The 19,758-nt window shown below is 43.4% G+C and overlaps 1 protein-coding gene across 1 annotated transcript in view; it reads left to right on the forward strand.

Moving 5' to 3' along the window:
* Positions 1-18,725, forward strand: part of thada (THADA armadillo repeat containing) — a 334,005-nt gene extending 315,280 nt beyond the window's left edge. Inside the window, exons 36-37 of the mRNA XM_055639660.1 lie at positions 15,159-15,325; positions 18,041-18,725. Coding sequence (XP_055495635.1) covers positions 15,159-15,325; positions 18,041-18,370 — 497 coding nt within the window. The 3' untranslated portion in view covers positions 18,371-18,725. The remainder of the gene's footprint in view (positions 1-15,158; positions 15,326-18,040) is intronic.
* Positions 18,726-19,758: the final 1,033 nt, after the last annotated feature.

Genomic DNA, 19,758 nt, shown 5'->3' on the forward strand with positions numbered 1-19,758 from the left:
AAGCACCATGTTTGGGGCACATGGCTTCACAGGGTGTTTGTAAATGTTCAGGTGCGTTTAAATGCATCCTTAATGCAGGTATAAGAGAGCTCTCAGTGCCTAGATTTTTCTTCCAGTCGTTCCATCACCTTTGGAAACTTTTATTGCTGTTTATCAACATGAGGACCAAAGATGTGCCAATGAAAGTCAAATAATCCATTATGAGACTGAGAAACAAGAATAAATGTTTTGATATCTGTCTGCTTATAAAATAATGTACAGAGAAAGATGGCTACACACACACTCATGTTGGAATCAAAAACAGGAATGATTTATTTCCAAGTCAAAGGTCACTGACTGATTTACTGAGCATTTGCGAGAATGAGCACAGTTCATATGCATACATTACAGGGATATTGTCACAATAAAACTGTTAGAGACATCAGCCAAACATGAGGCTTATCAAAATCCTGTTTGGAACATCATTAAGAAGAAAGACAGCACTGGTGAGCTTACTAATCGCAAAGGGACTGGCAGGCCAAGTAAGACCTCCACAGCTGATGACAGAAGAATTATCTCTATAATAAAGGAACAAAAACCAAACACCTGTCCGACAGATCAGAAACACTTTTCAGGAGTCAGGTGTGGATTTGTCAATGACCACTGTCTGCAGAAGACTTCATGAACAGAAATACACAGGCTACACTGGTTAGCCGCAAAAATAGGATGGCCAGGCTACAGTTTGCCAAGAAGTACTTAAAGGTGCAACCACAGTTCTGGAAAAAGGTCTTGTGGACACATGAGACGAAGATTAACTTATATCAGAGTGATGGCAAGAGCAAAGTATGGAGGAGAGAAGGAACTGCTCAAGATCCAAAGCATACCACCTCATCTGTGAAACACGGTGGTGGGGTGTTATGGCGTGGGCATGTATGGCTGCTGAAGGTACTGGCTCACTTATCTTCATTGATGATACAACTGCTGATGGTAGTAGCATAATGAATTCTGAAGTGTATAGACACACCCAATCTGCTAAAGTTCAAACAAATGCCTCAAAACTCATTGGCCAGCAGTTTATAGGCTAAAGATGGCTACAATACAGGCTTTGCAGAGTATCACCAGAGAAGACACCCAGCAACTGGTGATGTCCATGAATCGCAGACTTCAAGCATTCATTGCATGCAAATGATATGCAACAAAATACTAAACATGACTACTTTCATTTACATGACACTGCTGTGTCCCAAACATTATGGTGCCCTGTAATGGGGGGGACTATGTATAAACACTGCTGTAATTTCTACATGGTGAAATCAAAATGTGTAAAAATGGTCTGACAATGTGTACTTTAGCCACATGTAATTTTTTCTATTACAAATCTCAAATTGTGGGGTACAGAGGCAAATAAATAAAAGATGTGCCTTTGCCTTTGCAAAGAGTAGGAGTAAACGGGTCCTTTTCACAATGGCAGGCAGTGACTAGTGGGGTACCGCAAGGCTCAGTGCTGGGACCCCAGCTATTTACAATATATATTAATGATCTGGATGAGGGAATTGAAGGCAATATCTCCAAGTTTGCGGATGACACTAAGCTGGGGGCAGTGTTAGCTGTGAGGAAGATGCTAGGAGACTGCAAGGTGACGGATAGGCTGGGTGAGTGGGCAAATGTTTGGCAGATGCAGTATAATGTGGATAAATGTGAGGTTATCCATTTTGGTGGCAAAAACGGGAAAGCAGACTATTATCTAAATGGTGGCTGATTGGGAAAGGGGGAGATGCAGCGAGACCTGGGTGTCATGGTACACCAGTCATTGAAGGTAGGCATGCAGGTGCAGCAAGCAGTAAAGAAAGTGAATGGTATGTTGGCTTTCATAGCAAAAGGATTTGAGTATAGGAGCAGGGAGGTTCTACTGCAGTTGTACAGGGTCTTGGTGAGACCACACCTGGAGTATTGTGTACAGTTTTGGTCTCCAAATCTGAGGAAGGATATTATTGCCATAGAGGGAGTGCAGAGAAGGTTCACCAGACTGATTCCTGGGATGTCAGGACTGCCTTATGAAGAAAGACTGGATAGACTTGGTTTATACTCTCTAGAATTTAGGAGATTGAGAGGGGATCTTATAGAAACTTACAAAATTCTTAAGGGGTTGGACAGGCTAGATGCAGGAAGATTGTTCCCGATGTTGGGGAAGTCCAGGACAAGGGGTCACAGCTTAAGGATAAGGGGGAAATCCTTTAAAACCGAGATGAAGAGAACTTTTTTCACACAGAGAGTGGTGAATCTCTGGAACTCTCTGCCACAGAGGGTAGTTGAGGCCAGTTCATTGGCTATATTTAAGAGGGAGTTAGATGTGGCCCTTGTGGCCAAGGGGATCAGAGGGTATGGAGAGAAGGCAGGTACGGGATACTGAGTTGGATGATCAGCCATGATCATATTGAATGGTGGTGCAGGCTCGAAGGGCCGAATGGCCTACTCCTGCACCTAATTTCTATGTTTCTATGTCCCAAACATTATGGAGGGCACTGTAGGTCCACTGGTTTTCACGATCTATTCCTATCACGATTTTATGCACCCCTCATCATAAAATCACCCTCATCCTCCTTAGCCTGCTCAACCTCTCCTTATAGCTATACAGTAATTTTGAAAAATGACTTTTAATATGCCTTCTGTTGCTATTATTTGTTGGAAATGAAAATGGTGGATAAAAAGGTTGGCATGGGCTGAAAGGCAAGTTTCTGTGCTGTATAACAATAATACACTTTATTGTAAATGCATACAACGAAATTTCAGGCGCACTGCCCGAGAGATAAATAATAACGATAATGGAAACAAAACGGCAAGAAAAGCGTCATCAGAATGTGCAATATTTCACAGTATAGTGTTGTGGCAGTACAAAATACTGGCTATGGGGGCTGTGTGTTCAGTTCAGAATGGTGATCGCCTTGGCGTAGAAACTGTTTGTTAATCTTGTGGTGTGTGATGTGATGAACCTGTAACGATTTCCTGACGGCAGAAGGGCAAACTAAGTGATGTGTGGATGAGATGAGTCCTTTTGTATGCGTGATGCCTTCTGCAGGCAACGAGAGCTATGGATTTCTTCCAGGGTAGGCAGGTGTGTGGTGGTCAATTTCTGGCCTGTATTGATGACTCTCTGCAGAGCCTTCTTATCAGCCACAGAACTGTTGCCATACCATACCAGGATGCCATGTGCAGGGCGCTCTCTATGGAGCAACGGTAGAACGACACTAGCAGCTGTTGTGGCAAGTTGACTTTCCTATGTGGTCTGAGGAAGTAAAGTCGTTGTTGTGCCTTCTTTACCAGGGAGTGCGTGTTAGTTGACCACCTGAGATCTGCTGAGATGTGGGTGCCCAGGAACATGAAACTGGAGACTCTGTCCACTCTTTCTCCTTTCATGTGCAGTGGGGAATGGTCCTGAAGTCAATTATGAGCTCTTTTGTTTTCTTTGTATTGAGTGCTAAGTTGTTCTCTGAGCACCAGTCTATTAACCTCTATACCTCCTCCCTGTAAGGTGACTCATCGCCCACAGTGATCAGCCCTGCCACTGTCGTGTCATCTACTAATTTTAAGATGGTGTTTGTGCTGCGGGTCGGTATGCAGTTATAGGTATAGAGGGAGCGGAGGAGGGGGCTCAGCACACAGCCTTGTGGGTGGAGCTCCTGTGCTGAGTGTCAGAGTGGGGGAGTGGTGGGGACCCATCCTGACTGACTGTGGCCGGTCCGTTAGGAAGTCCTTAATCCAAAGGCAGATGTTGTGTTCGAAGCCTAGATCGGACACCTTGGAGACCAGTCTATTGGGTACGATTGTGTTGAATGCAGAGCTGTAATCTACAAATAGCAGTCGTGTGTATGCTCCCCGTTGTTCTAGGTGGAGCAGTACAGTATGGAGAGCAGTGGCAATGACGTCGTCTGTTGATCTGTTTGCTCTGTATTCATATTGGTGTGGATCCAGGGTTGATGGGAGAGCGGCCTTGATGTGCTCAAGGACCAAATTACAACTTTGACACTAAATAACCAGTGGCAAGTTCATGGCACTATGGGTAATCATCTAAGCAGTTGCTCACAATTGCAGCTGGTGAAGCCAAGGAGGGAATGAGAAAAAAAACTTTACTTGAAAAAAAGACGGAGATCACAATCTCAACAGAAAGTCTCCATCCTTGATTTCTTCCATTTCCTTTCCGAAGGTCAGAAGCCTGTGCAACACATTTCCACTTCTGTGTTCACTTCCACTTCCTTACATTGTATTGCGTTTGCCACAGATGTGTTACTGAAGCATTGTGTTATATGTGGGGGCGGGAGGAAATCGTCTTCAGCAATATTCTTCTTTGTAGAATGATCATTGTAGCAAACATTTGTTTAGTGCTTCAACTTGTGCCCAGTTTGGATAAATTGCAAGTACATTTTGGCCTTTAATTTCCATGCCATTTAGTTGTGGTTTTTGGATTATATTGACCCTTTGCATTTCAGTTTTGTTTATTGTCACGTGTACCGAAGTACAGTGAAAAGCTTCTGTTGCATGCTAACCAGTCAGCAGATAGACAAAACATCTTTTCAATCGGGCCATTTACAGTGTATGTTGATAATATGTTGATTAGCATGTACATGATAAGGGAATAACATTTAGTGCAAGGTAAAGCCAGCAAAGTCTGATAAAGGATAGTCGGAGGGTCACCAATGAGGTAGATAGTAGTTCAGCACTGTTCTCTGTTTGTGGTAGGGTAATACAGTTGCCTGATAACAGCATTTAGCTTAATGCACATGATAAAAGTTGTAATGAATAAAATTAACTACTTCTGTATTGGAAGTATTATGTGCAGAAATATGAGGGGGAACTGATCAAGACTGTTGACACAAATAACTGTCCAGTTCCTGTAGAATAATTAAGTGGAAGTAAATATTTTTAACTTTTGTAAACTCAAGCCACCCAAGACTTAGATGTCCAATTCATAACACCCCGCATAAAAATTCATTTGCCAAATATTTTACTGCTTCGTGCTTGGCATCATTGTGCTGTTTATAGAAAAATAAATTGTTGAGATCTTGCATTCAAGGTCTTTATAGATAGTTCCAGCTTGCCGCAGAGGTTTTCACAAACGGCAGGAGATCTTTGCAAGTTGTCTAAAATGTAAAATGTCTTCCAGTCCAAGTATACCTCTCTTTGAAAATGCTTGTCTCTGGTTTCATATCTCTTGATAGTTTCCTTGACTCCCATCACAACACATCTCCCTATCTCTGTGATCTACAACTATGAGATGTCTATTCTCCATGTCAGGCTATTGTAGATCTGATTTTTATCATTCCCCTCACTAACAGACATGCTTAGGTCTGGACCTCCATTGCTCAACCTTTCCAATCCGCTCCCCTTTTAAGGCACACATCAAATGCACTAGCCTCACACTCCAATATGTGGATTGGTTAGATTTTCTTTGACCATACTCCCGTGAACCATTTTGCAATATGTAGCAACCTATTGAATACACAGGCAAGACATAAAATGCTGGAGTAACTCAGCTAAAGAACATGGGGCGGCACAATGGTGCAACAGTAGAGTTACTGCTTTACAGGGACAGAGACCTGAGTTTGAACCTGACAATCGGTGCTGTCTGTATGGAGTTTGAGTTTAGTTTACCACGTGTACCAAGGTACAGTAAAAAGCTTTTGTTGCGTGTGTTGCACATTCTCCTGTGACCGTGTGGCTACTCTCCATGTGCTCCGGTTTCTTCCTACACTCCAAGATGTACAAGTTTTATAGGTTACTTGGCTTCGATAAAGTTGTAAATTATCCCTAGTGTGCAGGATAGTGGTAGTGTGCGGGGTGATCGCTGGTCGGCGCAGACTCAGTGAGCCGAAGGACCTGTTTCCGTGCTGTGTCTCTAACGTCTAAAGGTGACATTTTGGTTCAGGACCCTTCTTCAGAAAGGTCCAAACCTAAAACGTCAAATGAGTCTGAAGAAGGCTGCCGACCCAAAACGTCACCTATCCATGTTTTCCAGGGATGCCGCCTGACCCGCTAAATTACCCCAGTATTTTGTGTCTTTCCTTGGTAGATCAGTATCTGCAATTCCTTGTCTTTGCATTTTGAATGCTCAGACACGTTCATTGTTGAATTCTTAATTCAAAAGATAGGCGGAGTTGAAGGAAGAAACTATGTTAATGTGAAGCATTATTATCTGGTCTTTGCTTTGTTGTAGTCCTTTTATGTAGTCTTTTCAACAAGACAAAGTAGAAAAACAGTGGCAGCATCAGTTATTGCCCCACCCTTCACAATGCCAACCCTCCATTAACTGGATACAGGTGCTGGAAATAGAGGTCACCAACATTAGAGTGAGTTGCTAATCCACACTAGAACAAATGCAGACTTTGAATTGAAAGTCTTGTTAAGTCTGTGACTGGAAGTTCATATACTGGCTGCCAGTTGGGACTCATTATTAACTGTTTTTGCAGCATAGTTTAAGGAGCTAAAATCATTCAAAAACATACATCAACTCAGTTAATTGGAGCCTTCGGGAAAAGACTAGTTAGAACAACTTGTGTGGTTTTCAGGACCGATCATGGGGGTGGAGGTTTGACACAAACTGCTGGAGTAACTCAGCGGGACAGGCAGCATCTCTGGAGAGAAGGACTAGGTAACGTTTCAGGTCAAGACCCTTCTTCAGACCTGAAGATCTGAAGAAGGGTCTCGACCGGAAATGCCACCCATTCCTTCTCTCCAGAGATGCTGCCTATCCCGCTGAGTTCCTCCAGCATTTTGTGTCTATCTTTGGTTTAAACCAGTTTCTGCCGTTCCTTCCTACACATAGGTGGAGGTTTGCCAGGAAATAGAAAATGGATGTTTTTTTTTAATTTATATAATTCATTTGAGCAGCTGGTTCGTTGATTACTGGTAAATGTGCATTATATAATTAAAAAGTACATGTACTTTCATCTCTTATTAAGTTAACTCGCTTGTTAGAGAACAGAAATTCCCATAGTTCCTTCCATGACCACTTAAGAGCATTGCACAGCCAGTTAAGGACTCTTGAAGTGTAGTCACTGCTGCAGCATGTGGAAACTTGGCAGCCAGTTGTGCACAAGAGCAATAAAACCCTGAATTTTTGACATTGTTTATAAGAGTATTTGTTTTTAATACAATTCTTTTGATTAAACTTGATTTTGATATTTTTGAATGCTTGCAACATTCATGGCTTGGCATGGTTATAGTCAGTTGTTATCATTTTTTTCATATGTGGCCAGGCATATGTTTTGCCCATGCATGTGAGAACATTACTTTACTTTGCTGCAAACCATCAGCAGAACTGGACACGGCAATTCTTATCACTTAGGGCAGGTGTGAGCACAGGTAGTTGTTATATGACCATTTCCTTCTCCTCAAACTGTATGCCTTAATTGATTCTGGATCCCCCTTTAATTTTGTGGCTATTCTTACATTTCATGTACTACAACCCACAAACACCAACAAAGTTTTGGACTACGTAGATTTGAATTTCTTTTTGTCTTTGTTTTATTGTTTGTAGTTTTATGTATTGAACTTTTTTGTTTCTTATGGGTTTTACAGAGTACGATGTTCACATAACTGTTGTGCTGCTGCAAGTAAGCATTTAATTGTTCCGTTTTGGGACATAGGGCAATAAAACACTCTTGACTCCTGACTTTTTGGGCCCATGGAACCCAATTTTAAATAGTTCCCATTTCTGTTTGACAACTTTTCTTCGCCAGTATTGTTGGTACATTATTTTGTCAAGTTCCCTTTTCAGTCTCTCAGTCCAATTCTCTCCAATGTGTTATTCTGGCAATCACCGTTAGCATCTCGCCATCTGTCTCGATTCAGTTTGAGGAAGTGAGATACTGCTAACAGTATATAAAACTAGACTAAGTGGGACTCGTTGGGTCCCAGTCACAAGGGAGGCCTGGTCCCCCAATGCAATCCATTCCCCAATGCAATATTCCACCACTCAACGGCCCGAGCGTCCTGCAGCCAGGGGAGGGGAACGGCTTCAGGTGGGGCCTGTCGTGTGGGGGGGTGGGGGTGGGGGAGGGGGGGGTGGGGGGGGAGGAGGGGGGGGGGGGTGCGGGGGACGGTTATGGGGGAGGGGGGGTTTGTGTGGGGGAGGGGGTTTGTGTGGGGAGGGGGTTTGTGTGGGAGGGGGTTTGTGTGGGGGGGGGGTTTGTGTGGGGAGGGGGGTTGTGAGGGGAGGGGGTGTATGTGGGAGGGCTGTTGGTGGCAGCAGGGAGTGTGGGTGTGTGTAGGAGGGGGGGGTGTGGGTGTGGGGGGGGTGTGGGGGGGGTGCGGTGTAGGGGATCACTAGTTCCCGTCTAAGATTCCGACCGCATTCACCGGCTCCAGGACCCGGCTCCGGACTCACTCAGCTGCTCCCGTCCTCAGCGCCTGTCGCGCTCACAGCCCCGCCTCCAGCAAACACAGCCCCCCTCGCCCCCGCACGCAAACACAGCCTCCCCCGGCAAAAAATTAGGCAAAGGGCAAGTTTCTATGGTGTATAATTCTCCGACTGCACTTTTTAAAAGTCATTGGCTTTTTAAGCTGCATTCATGGATTTGTTTTCCATGCCAATTTTTTACATAAAGCTCCATCCACCCAGGTAGCAATCATTTGTAGTGATCAAGCTTCCCCATCAGAGTCAACTGCTTATCTTGGTTTAAGGTTGTGAGTGTACAAATGTGCTAGTTTTGGTTGCATTTCTGGTTCCAAGATGTTTCTGGTCTACACAGCATCAGGTCGTGCGTTTCCCCACTCTTTACCTCAATGCAATTGCCGCAACAGTTAACCACTTCTTCCTGTTTGGCCTATTTCTTCAACAATCCCAAATTTAACCCAGAACATCCACCATACCATAGTAAGCTTGATTGGACTTTTATGCAGACAATATTTTTTCTGCAGAAATCGAGAAGCCACGCTTATTTGGATTTTTCAGGTGAATAACACCTCAGGACGAAAGGCTTGTGTAGGTTACCAAGTAAAGACACAAAGTGCGGGCAGGCGTGGCTGAGCAGATCAGGCAGCATCTCTGAAGAACATGGATAGGTGACGTGTTGGGTCAGAACACTTTTTCTTCAGAATAAGGGTCTGAAGAAGGGTCCCAACCCAAAACGCCCCCTATTCATGTTCTCCTGATCAGCTGAGTTACTCCAGTTCTTTGTGTCTTTTCTTGGTAAACCAGCCTCTGCAGTTCTTTGTTTCTAGTCCCCTGTTGAATTTCTGTGGATGGCAACCTCCTAGGTTAATACCATGACTGGTATTGGTGTAGTGAATGGATAGAGCTGCAAGGCCTGGGGATAAATACGGCACTACTGCATCTTAGCATGCAACGTGTAACAGCTGGAGGTTGGTAATGCAAGGATAGTGCCTAACCATTCATCACATTCATAATGTGCAACTGTTGATTTTGCCTTGACTAGCTAAGTTAATGATTTATAGCCTTGCATTCCTTTAACTTTTTCAAAATTGTTTACGAGGACACTGTTACACAAACGTGTTTGCCAAACCTATTCCAGCTCTTTACCGAGCCCACATGCAATGATATCATTCAAGCTGAGGCAGACCACAGCATTCAGAAACACTGGGCACTTGTATAGTTTAGTTTAGATACAGCATGGAAACAGGCCCTTTGGCCCTCCGAGTCTGGCCGACCTGCAATCCCCTTACACTAGCACCATCCTACACACTAGGGCCAATTTATCATTTACAGAAGCCTATTAACCTACAAACCTATACGTCTTTGAAGTGTGGGTGGAAATTGGAGCAGCAGGAGAAAACTCACGCAGTCGCGGGAAGAAAGTACAAACTTCATACAGGCAGCACCCATAGTCAGAATTGAACCTGGGTCTCTGACGCTATAAGGCACCAACTCTAGCGCTGCGCCGCCATGCCGCCCTGTTGGTTTGTTCTCTCCTCCCATCAGTTTAACAGCTTCTGTTTTCATGTTAGGTAACTTCAGGCAGGGAGGTAACTTCAAACAGGGCACTGCAAGTGAGAATAAATGTTGTTTTATGTCGGATAAAAAAAATTCAATGCTGAACAATTTTCTATTGCAAGGATGATATTCATAAATAAATTATGTCCTTTATTATTGATATTCATTTATTTGTTCAGGAAGAATCTTTATACAATGTGAACCACAATTTCTATGTACAGTCCCAAATATGGCACATATAGAGTTGTCATCGCGATTCTGGGGGTACTGTACAACAGTGTGCTGTTTGTGGGGAATAATCATTTACTGGTACAAATGACAATCAACGCCTCCTGAAACACAATCCAATCACACGGTTTTCCAGGCTGCAGAACCTAATATATTTGGCGGTGTATTTCTGGCGTGAATCACGCTTGTCTAGTTCAAGGGAGGAAGGAACGCCAGATGCTAGTACATACCAAAGATATGCACAAAATGCTGGAGTAACTCAGCGGGTTAGGCAGCATCTCTGGAAAAAAAAAAACAGGTGACGTTTCGGGTCAGAATCCTTTTTCAGACTTCTTTTTCTCCAGAGATGCTGCCTGACCCGCTGAGATACTCTAGCATTTTGTGTCTGCCTTGCCTAAATCTGTCAGATGCCCGCACACTTACATCATTCCTCGTATAGTGCACGATCAAGCGTTACTGGGGAAAATCAGGTCATTAGTCACTCTGATCCCGACCGTATTTTCACAGTAATCCTGTCCCGGCAGCTGTACAATTGGAAAGGAGCCTGTCTGTGCAGATCATTGTCTGGAGGTCCCCGTGAAGGTTACTGACTCAGACTCCTCCACCTAAAAAGGGAGAATTTGACTGGATAGAGCCTCTTCTGGAACTAGACCTGTCACTCCATCCAATTGATAAAGAATCTCTAATACCATACGGTATTTGTTAAACAGCTGGAAATTGTGCCATCCAACTTCCACAGTGGTGCAGCGGTAGAGTTGCTGCCTTACAGCGTCAGAGACCCGGGTTCGATCCTGACTACGGGTGCTGTCTGCACGGAATTTGTACCATTTCCCCGTGACCGTGTGGGTTTTCACCAGGGGCTCCGGTTTCCTCCCACACTCCAAAGACGTACAGATTTGTAGGTTAATTGGCTTTAGTAAATTTGCAAATTATCCCTGGTATGTAGGATCGTGTTGGTGTATGGGGTGAACATTGGCCGGCACGGACTTGGTTGGCCAAAGGGGCCTGTTTCAAAGCTGTATCTTTAAAGTAAATTACTAAAGTAAAAGAAGCCAAACTCAGAATCTTGCTGGAGCAAAAGATAGTTGTTAATAAAACCCTGACTAACGTTTAGCCTGAAAGCCAAATGCAATTCCTACTGTACCTTCACTTCAGTAGTAAGGCGGAGTTTGCACCCCCACCATCCCTGCGGCTGGTTTTCTGCTTAAACCACCTCCAGTAATAAAACAACAATGTTATTAAATGGATGAACTCAACATCTGGGACAGCTTTTACGCAACCATTCATTGCACATTCCAAGCCTTGTCACATTGACACCGTGTCAGCCTGTAAGTTCCCAGGACATGACATACTGCAAGCCAATGAGTTATGTAAAGCTCTGGCGGAGCAAAGAGTTGCAATAGCTGTTCCTGATTGCATTATGAAGCAATCCAATCAACACTCAACTGAGAAGAAGGTTGCAACGTTAAAGTAATAAGATGCACTACTACTGATGAAGCATCAACTATTTCACTTATTTTGTGTAAAAAAGCAGATCTTTCTCCCATATAACATAGATGCAGGAACAGGCCTTTCATACCCATAATGTCCATGCCGAACATAAGCCCCGCTATTCCCACCTGATTCATATCCCTGCATTCTCTGCGTGTGTCTATGGAAAAAGCCTCCTGAATGCCAGTGTCCATCGCCACCCTTTCCAGAACATAATATTTAATTTAATTTTCCTTTTGTGGTGATTTTAATTATACTTACGATTGCACTATGCATTCCTCTGTCAGATTAAAGGAAGAATCTATTCATTGTTTACTTTGAAATGCTTTACGGATGGTACTCTACCCTGCAGTTGGTGAGCAATGGCTGCTTATGTTGCCATTGTCCCTGCACTGTGGCAGAGGTTTGGCTGTGGAGAGGTAATGCTTGTGGTGTATGCTGGCATGAACATCCACTCATATAATATGCTGGTAAAATGACCTAGTCTGGCGACATAAATTTCACCTCTTTCTGTCTCCCATTTCCTTTGGCTACAAAGTGACTCGTTATCAAGTGTTTACCTATAAAACCACTGGGGGAAGTCCCAACTAAAATTAAACCACACCTAGGTTATATGACTTTGTGTTTTACTTTCCTTTTTTGGGAAGTATGATTTCCCCAGTCACTCTTGATAGTTAAGTGAAAGGAACAGTGGTGATAAAGGGGTGGGGGAGGTGGGGAATGGCCAATTTTATTTCAATCACATTAACAAAGAGAAAAACCTTCCTTCTGTTTAGGTATTATTCCACTTTAATGCAAGAGGTAAATCATCAAGTTGACAAATAACACACAATTAAAGAATTCTGGCCCTTAAGGGCCTGTCCCACTTTCACGACCTAATTCATGACCTCTGCCAAGTTTGCCCTTGACTCATACTCGCAGCATGGTCGTCACGACGTTGTAGGAGGTCGTAGGTAGGTCGTGATGTTAGTCATAGGTACTCGTGGCATCAAGTAGGTCGGGGCGTTTTTCTAGCCTGATGAAAAATGTCCACGAGTAAAAAAGGTCATGAATTAGGTCGTGAAAGTGGGACAGGCCCTTTACAAGTTAACTTCGCTTAGGCCACATTTGGAGTGTAGAGTGCAGTTCTGGTCACCCCATTACGGGAAACCGTGGAGGTTTTGGAGAGGGTGCAGAGGAGGTTTATCAGAACGCTGGATTAGAGGGTTTCAGCTACAGGGATGGGTTGGATAGACTTGGATTGTTTTCTCTAGAGTGTCAGAGATTGAGGGGAGACTTAATAGTATATAAAATTGTGAGAGGCATGGATAAGGTAGACAGTCAGAACAATTAGAGGCCAACATTAGAGGGCGCAGCTATACGGGAACGGAGATGTATGGTACATGTTTCTTTACACAGAGTGGTGGGGGCCTGGAATGCATTGCTAGGGGTGGTGGTGGAGGCAGATACAATAGTGGCATTGAAGAGGCATTTAGATAGGCACATGGAAGTGCAGAGATTAGAGGGATAGGATCACATACAGGTAGATGAGTTTAACTTGGTATCATATTCAGAAGGAACATTGTGGGTGAAGAGTGTACTGTTCAATGTTCTATGAAGTGTAGTAGGTAACTCGATTCATTGCCACTTCTTTGGGTGGGAACAAAGTGATTTGAAGTCCAAACCATATGAAACCTTCTTGATAACTTTGAGTTGTTAGTATTTTTTTTCCTTTTATTGATCTTTCATGCCTCAAACTATCTAGGTCAGTGCTCTAAATGCTAATCCATTTCGATCTCCTGTGTTCGTAAATCTGATCACTATTGTTTCCTGGTTATTTTGACTTGGCCGTTTAGTTCTGGAATAACCCAACAAAATTTGTAATACTACAATAGATGCTCCTGAAAAACTGCATCCTTGGCAAAGCGCTTCAGGGTGGCACGGTGACGCAGTGGTCCTGTTGCTGCCTTACAGCGCCAGAGACCCGAGTTCGTTCCTAACTACGGGTGCCGTCTGTATAGAGTTTGTACATTCTCCCTGTCACCAAGTGGGTTTTCTCTGGGTGCTCCGGTTTCCAAAGACATTCAGGTTTGTAGGTTAATTGGCCTGTGTAAATTATCCTTAATGTGTAGGATTATAACTAGTGTACATAATGGTCGGCGCAGACTCGGTGGGCCGAAGGGCCTATTTCTACGGTATCTCTAAATTAAATAAAGTAAACAAAGCTTTTGATCATTAATCCTAATGGTTCATTGACATTTTTTCTCTCACAGTTCTTGTGGGAAATCTGGAATTTTAATACGAAATACTATGAATATTCAGGAGATGAGAGACTATGAAAAAAGGAGAAATGGTTAATGTTTCAAGCCAAAGAATTTTCATTCTATTTGCACATCTCTATTGCCTCTCCTGCGAGGTTTCGTTTAATCCTTTTTGACATTGAAACAATTTCAATCCAATGAAATATACCTTTCGGCTTTTAGAACCACTGTATTTAGAGAAATGAGAGAAATAGCAACTGTTTCCTCCCACTGGAAGAAGCTGCACTCTGGTCCAACCAACAGAAATTGACAAAACATTGAGGGGAATTATGGATGAAACTTGCACCTCATCCCAAATGTGTTGGTGCTGCAGCGGGCTCACCAAAAATGATTGCCCTAACCTTTAACACTTTCCAAGATCATTACTCTTGTTAAATATCATAACAACAGGCTATCCAACAACACTTTGGGACTAGCACAATAGCAACCATATTGAACATGATGAATTGTGCCAATGGAGAAAGTAATTTTAGAGTAACAAAATATTAATATCTGTAACCATTTTCATTGACCAACAAATTTAGCCCCTGTTAGACGCAAAATGCTCGAGTAACTCGGCGGGTTAGGCAACATCTCTGGAGAAAAGGATTGGTGACGTTTTGGGTTGGAACATTTTTCTTCAGACTGAAAATAGGAGTGGGGGGGGTGGGGGAGTAAACTGGAGGCGAGAGAAGGCCAGAACAAATCAGGGCCGGTAAACAGATGACCCGAGGTCAGGAAGGATGGAGCCCATAATGGCCCATTGTTGGCTGTGGAAGGTGTGATAACAAGAGCGATACAAGGATATGAACAATGGAACTGGTAGAACGACTAGGAAGGGGAGAGAGGGGAGCAGAGGGAATGCTGGAGTTCATACACCTGTTGTAGCCACTGTTTGTTTGAGTTTAATTCTACTTTGTTAACGGTAATCCTGACTACAAGATCTTATTCCTTGATGCTCTTTGCCTTATTTATATTTTGTTCTCCACAGTTAATCTTTACAAGTTCGCATTGCAGTTGCCGACTGAATCTCTGGTGTGCCGTCTTGATTGAGAGGTTGTAATGTGGGCTGCGAGTCCCTTGCTGGTTCTCACACCACATTCCTGTCTTGGAAAATACCCAAAAATCAGATCACATCAGTATCAATTTTATACGTTGATTAGTCATCAGACAGCTGTAGCATTTTTTTGGATTTAAGTCTGTTCTTATCACTTTGTTTTCCCCCCACCATGCAGATATTTTGTACTCTGTCGTTAATCCGTCGCTGGCCCTGGATCTTGGCCTTGGATTGCTGTGTGAACTTTTGCAGATCTGGGGCCAGGTCTTGCCTGGTATTGTAGCCCTCGTTGAATGGATGTTGGAAGAAGATGATGTGGAAGAAGATACGGTGAATGAAACCCTGGTATGTCTATAATTTACCGCCAATTTATTCATCTTTACTTTAGACTCTTCATCTAAAGTAAATTCATCTTTACTTTAGAGATAGAGTGTGCAAACCTGGTCCTTTGGCCCTTCGAGTCCACGTCGGCACGGCTCTTCGGAGGGAGCCCGCAGATCACTGCCTATTTGCTAAATCCAGAATTAGGCTAGTTAAGGTCCATCTTTTGCTTGGGTAACTTACAATGTTGGTAAGAACGTTGAACTCTCTAATTTTAAGAAACTTTTACTAACACTCCCCTCCCCCCTTGACCGTTCCTCCCACCCTAGTCGTTTAACAAGTTCCGCAGTTCACCACATTGTATCCCTCTTGAGATCACACCTTCCCTAGCCAACAATGGGCCTACCAGGACTCCACCCTGCCTGAGGTTATTTCTTGCCGGGCCTGAATGGTTCGGGTCTTTTCTCGCCTCCAGCTCTTTACCCCCACTCCCTACATTCAGTCTGAAGAGGTGTCCCGACCTGAAACGTCACCTATCCTTTTTCCCCACAGATGCTGCCTAACCGGCTGAGTTACTCCAGCACTTTGTGTCTATTTTTGGTATAAACCAGTTCTTTGTTTCTGCATCCTGTTTATTATTCACCTTCCCCCTCGCCACCCCTAGTCCTCCCATTATAGGTGTGTCTGTGAGAGAGTCTGATTTGCAGGCATAGAAGACAAATGTTACATTACTCCCATGGAGTGAGGTTGGTTTTAAACTGGTGTTAAGAGGCGGCTAAAGGAGGCACCCCAAAGCTGTCCATTCAGGTTAAGTGGATTGTGTGGTGAAGAAGAGTACAGCCCCCAAATAGTAAATCCCAAGGCACCAATACTTAGTCGACCTGGAAGTTGTAAATTCTCCAGTAATGTATTTCCAGGACATATCAGACACGTTCTCAACTTAGAATGGACCACTTATTTTCACTTAATATATATTTTTTAATGTTTGCCAATATCTAAAGATTTTTTTTTTAAAAGATTAAATGCTCTGCATGATGAAATGCTCACAGAGAAGATTTATGAGGATGTTGCCAAGACTTGAGGACCTGAGCTTTCAGGAGAGGCTGAGCAGACTAGGACTGTTCCTTGGAACACAAGAGGATGAGGTGTGATCTTACAGAGGTGTACGAGATCATGAACAAAATAGGTAGGATAGATGCACAGAGTAATTTACCCAGAGTTGGGGAATCAAGAACCATACGTTTAAAATGAGAGGGAAAAGATTTAATAAGAACCTGAGGAGCAACATTTTTCACACAGAAGCTGGTGGGTATATGGAATGAGCTGCCAGAGGCACGTACCAAAATTGAGGCAGGTACCAAAACACCATATAAAAGACTGAAGAAGGGTTTTGGCCCGAAACATTGCCTATTTCCTTAGCTCCATAGATGCTGCTGCACCCGCTGAGTTTCTCCAGCATTTATTTGTGTACCATATAGAAGACATTTAGACGGATACGTAGATAGAAAAGGTTTAGTGGAATATGGGGTCAAACGTGGGCAGGTGGAACTAGTGTAGATGGGGCATGTGGCTGGCATTGGCAACTGGAGCCGAAGGGCCGTGCTGTGTGACTCCAAAACTCTAAGTTCAACAGTGGAAACGTCTTATATTTGCCATAGCGAGATGGCAAAGACTCTTCTGCAGTTTATCTTGCCATACAGTTAAATGCATCTCACATATTCACGGGGATATATTTCAGACAAAGGAATTAAAATGGGATTCTACTGATTGTTTTTTCAAGTAAATGAGAACCTGTTCATGATTTCCCAGTTAGTTGTTTTTGAATTATGAACTACTGCTTAATGTGGAATGTTCTCACATGAAAAAAAAATGTCCATCTGTTTCTCAATTGTAGGAACATGCCCAGTGCGTATGTAGAAATATTCCATGGGATAATCTAGGAATTCCAGGATTGTCACACCTACACACTGGGCTAATTCTTGGAATCCATGTCTATTTATTGTAAGGATAAGCAACACTGCAGATTTGTGTTAAAACTGTACATTGTTGCAGGCCGTTTCTAACTATTGTGGCAGAGTTGATACATGAACAATGCATTACTGTGTGATCAGTTCCTTTTTTAACAGAAATCTGTTACATTTTATGAAATGGGAACTATTGTCAGGATCTATCACTGGGATTATCAGGATTTATTACTTTCACTGTGTCTAAATCCTGGATCTCCTCACTAGACTTTACTTTAGAGATAGAGCATGGAAAGAGGCCCTTCGGCCCACCGAGTCCTCGCCGACCATCGATCACCCCATACACTAACACTATTCTACACATAAGGGACAATATTTGACCAAAGCCAATTAACGCACAAACCTGTGCGTCTTTGGAGAGTGGGAGGAAACCAAAGCACCCGGAGAAAACCCAGGGAGAACGTCCAAATTCCATACATACAGCACCCGTAGTCAAGATCGAACCTGGGTTTATGGCGCTGTAAGGCAGCAACTCTACCGCTGAACCGTCCTATTGTGCCTCACCTGTTCTCACCATAGACCACGCAAACCAAGCTAGGGCTCATCACACCTCCTACCAGGCAACTATGGAGTGGCAATCAATACTAGTCTTTCTAAGCCCCAATCCTGTAAATGATTGATAAAAATGTAAACTGTTTGATATTTCTACTGCAGAATTTTCAAAACTTGCATAATTTCCTTCTAAATTATACATATTTTAATTTTTTTGTTTTAGGGAGAATATGACGTGCTTTTTGATAAAAGCGAAATTAATCTTTGGGCCGAGAAGATCACATTTGCCAATCTGCTCCAGAAGCATCTGTCAAGACTTATTTCCCATTCGAGGGCGGTTCCAGATGATGAATCCCATCTCTGCCTTCTGTCAGCGAAGGCTTCGGACCAAGCGCAGCGGGTAGCGCGGCTTTTTGACGGCCTGCCACCTGCAGCAGAATTTTCTAGAACAGCCGACTACACAAGGCTGAGCATTCAAAAAGTGAGGCTGTTGAACACAGCCCAACTATTGAAGCTGTTTGGATTGGGTGCCATCATTGTTGGGCACTTCTGAAGTGGAATGATCTCATTGTTTGACTTGGCCCAAAGCTGAGGAACATCAGATCAGCAGAAATAGAAAGAGAGGCTTGTGGCGGCCGTAGAAAGACTGTATCCTGTTGGGATGTGCTCATTACCACGTGAAGATTCTCGTGCCAGTGATAACTAGGGGTATCAGTTACACCCCTCACGGTTGAAAGCTGGACTTTGTTAGCATCAGAAATGAACTCTTATTATTGTTGGTGTGGTAATGTTATGTGGACCTACCTGGTCCAGATTTGCAAATTACAATTTGAATATGGAGAAAGCTTGGATGAATCTTAATTCACATGTCTTTATGATTTCTACATCAAATAAATTTTAAATATAGTATTTACTTTTGGTTGCATTTCTCAACTTACAGTCAAATCTATGAGCAATAAGATACAATTTGGAATTATTAGATCTTTCCTCTCTCACCTTAAACCTATGCCCTCAAGTTTTTGATTCCCCTGCCATGGGAAAAAGATGCTGTCTATTTCCCTTATAGTTTTACATCTAGAAGATCACCCGCTTCCTACGCTCTGAGGAATAAAGTCCGAGCTTGCCCAACCTCTCCCTGCACCTTGGCCCCTCAAGTCCTGGCAACATCCTTTTCTGCACTCTGTTCAGCTTAATTGCATCCTTTTCATACCAGGGTGATCAAAACTGAACACAATACTCCCAGGTACACAAAATTGCTGGAGAAACTCAGCGGGTGCAGCAGCATCTATGGAGCGAAAGAAATAGGCGATGTTTCGGCTCGAAACGTCGCCTATTTCCTTCGCTCCATAGATGCTGCTGCACCCGCTGAGTTTCTCCAGCAATTTTGTGTACCTTCGATCTTCCAGCATCTGCAGTTCCTTCTTGAACACAATACTCCCAAGTGTATCCTCACCAACATCTTGCACAACAGGAGCATATCATCCCAACTTCTATATGTTACACCTTTACTGATGAAGGTTGGTGTGCTAACAGCCAAATTGACTGCAATGTCTACCTGTGAAGCAATTCTACAACACACCCTATGGCCCTACCATTCACTGTGAAGTCTGTCTTCCAAAAATGTAACACCTTACATTTAAGAGAATCAAACTCCATTTGCCAATTTGCAGCCCGTTTATTAGTTTGGAGATACAGCGTGGAAACATGCCCTTTGGCCCACCAAGTCCAGGCCGACCATCAATGACCACTTCACGTTAGTTCTCATATCCCACTTTCTCATCCATTCCCTACATACAGAGGCAAATTAACCTACAAACTCGTACGCTTTTGTGATGTGGGAGGAAACCGGAACACCCAGAGGCAATCCCACGGACACAAGGAGAACATGCAAACTCCACACAGACAGCACTCGTGGTCAGGATCAAACGCAGGTTTCTGGTG

Source organism: Leucoraja erinacea, chromosome 8, assembly GCF_028641065.1.
Source record: "Leucoraja erinacea ecotype New England chromosome 8, Leri_hhj_1, whole genome shotgun sequence".
Taxonomy (NCBI): domain Eukaryota; kingdom Metazoa; phylum Chordata; class Chondrichthyes; order Rajiformes; family Rajidae; genus Leucoraja; species Leucoraja erinaceus.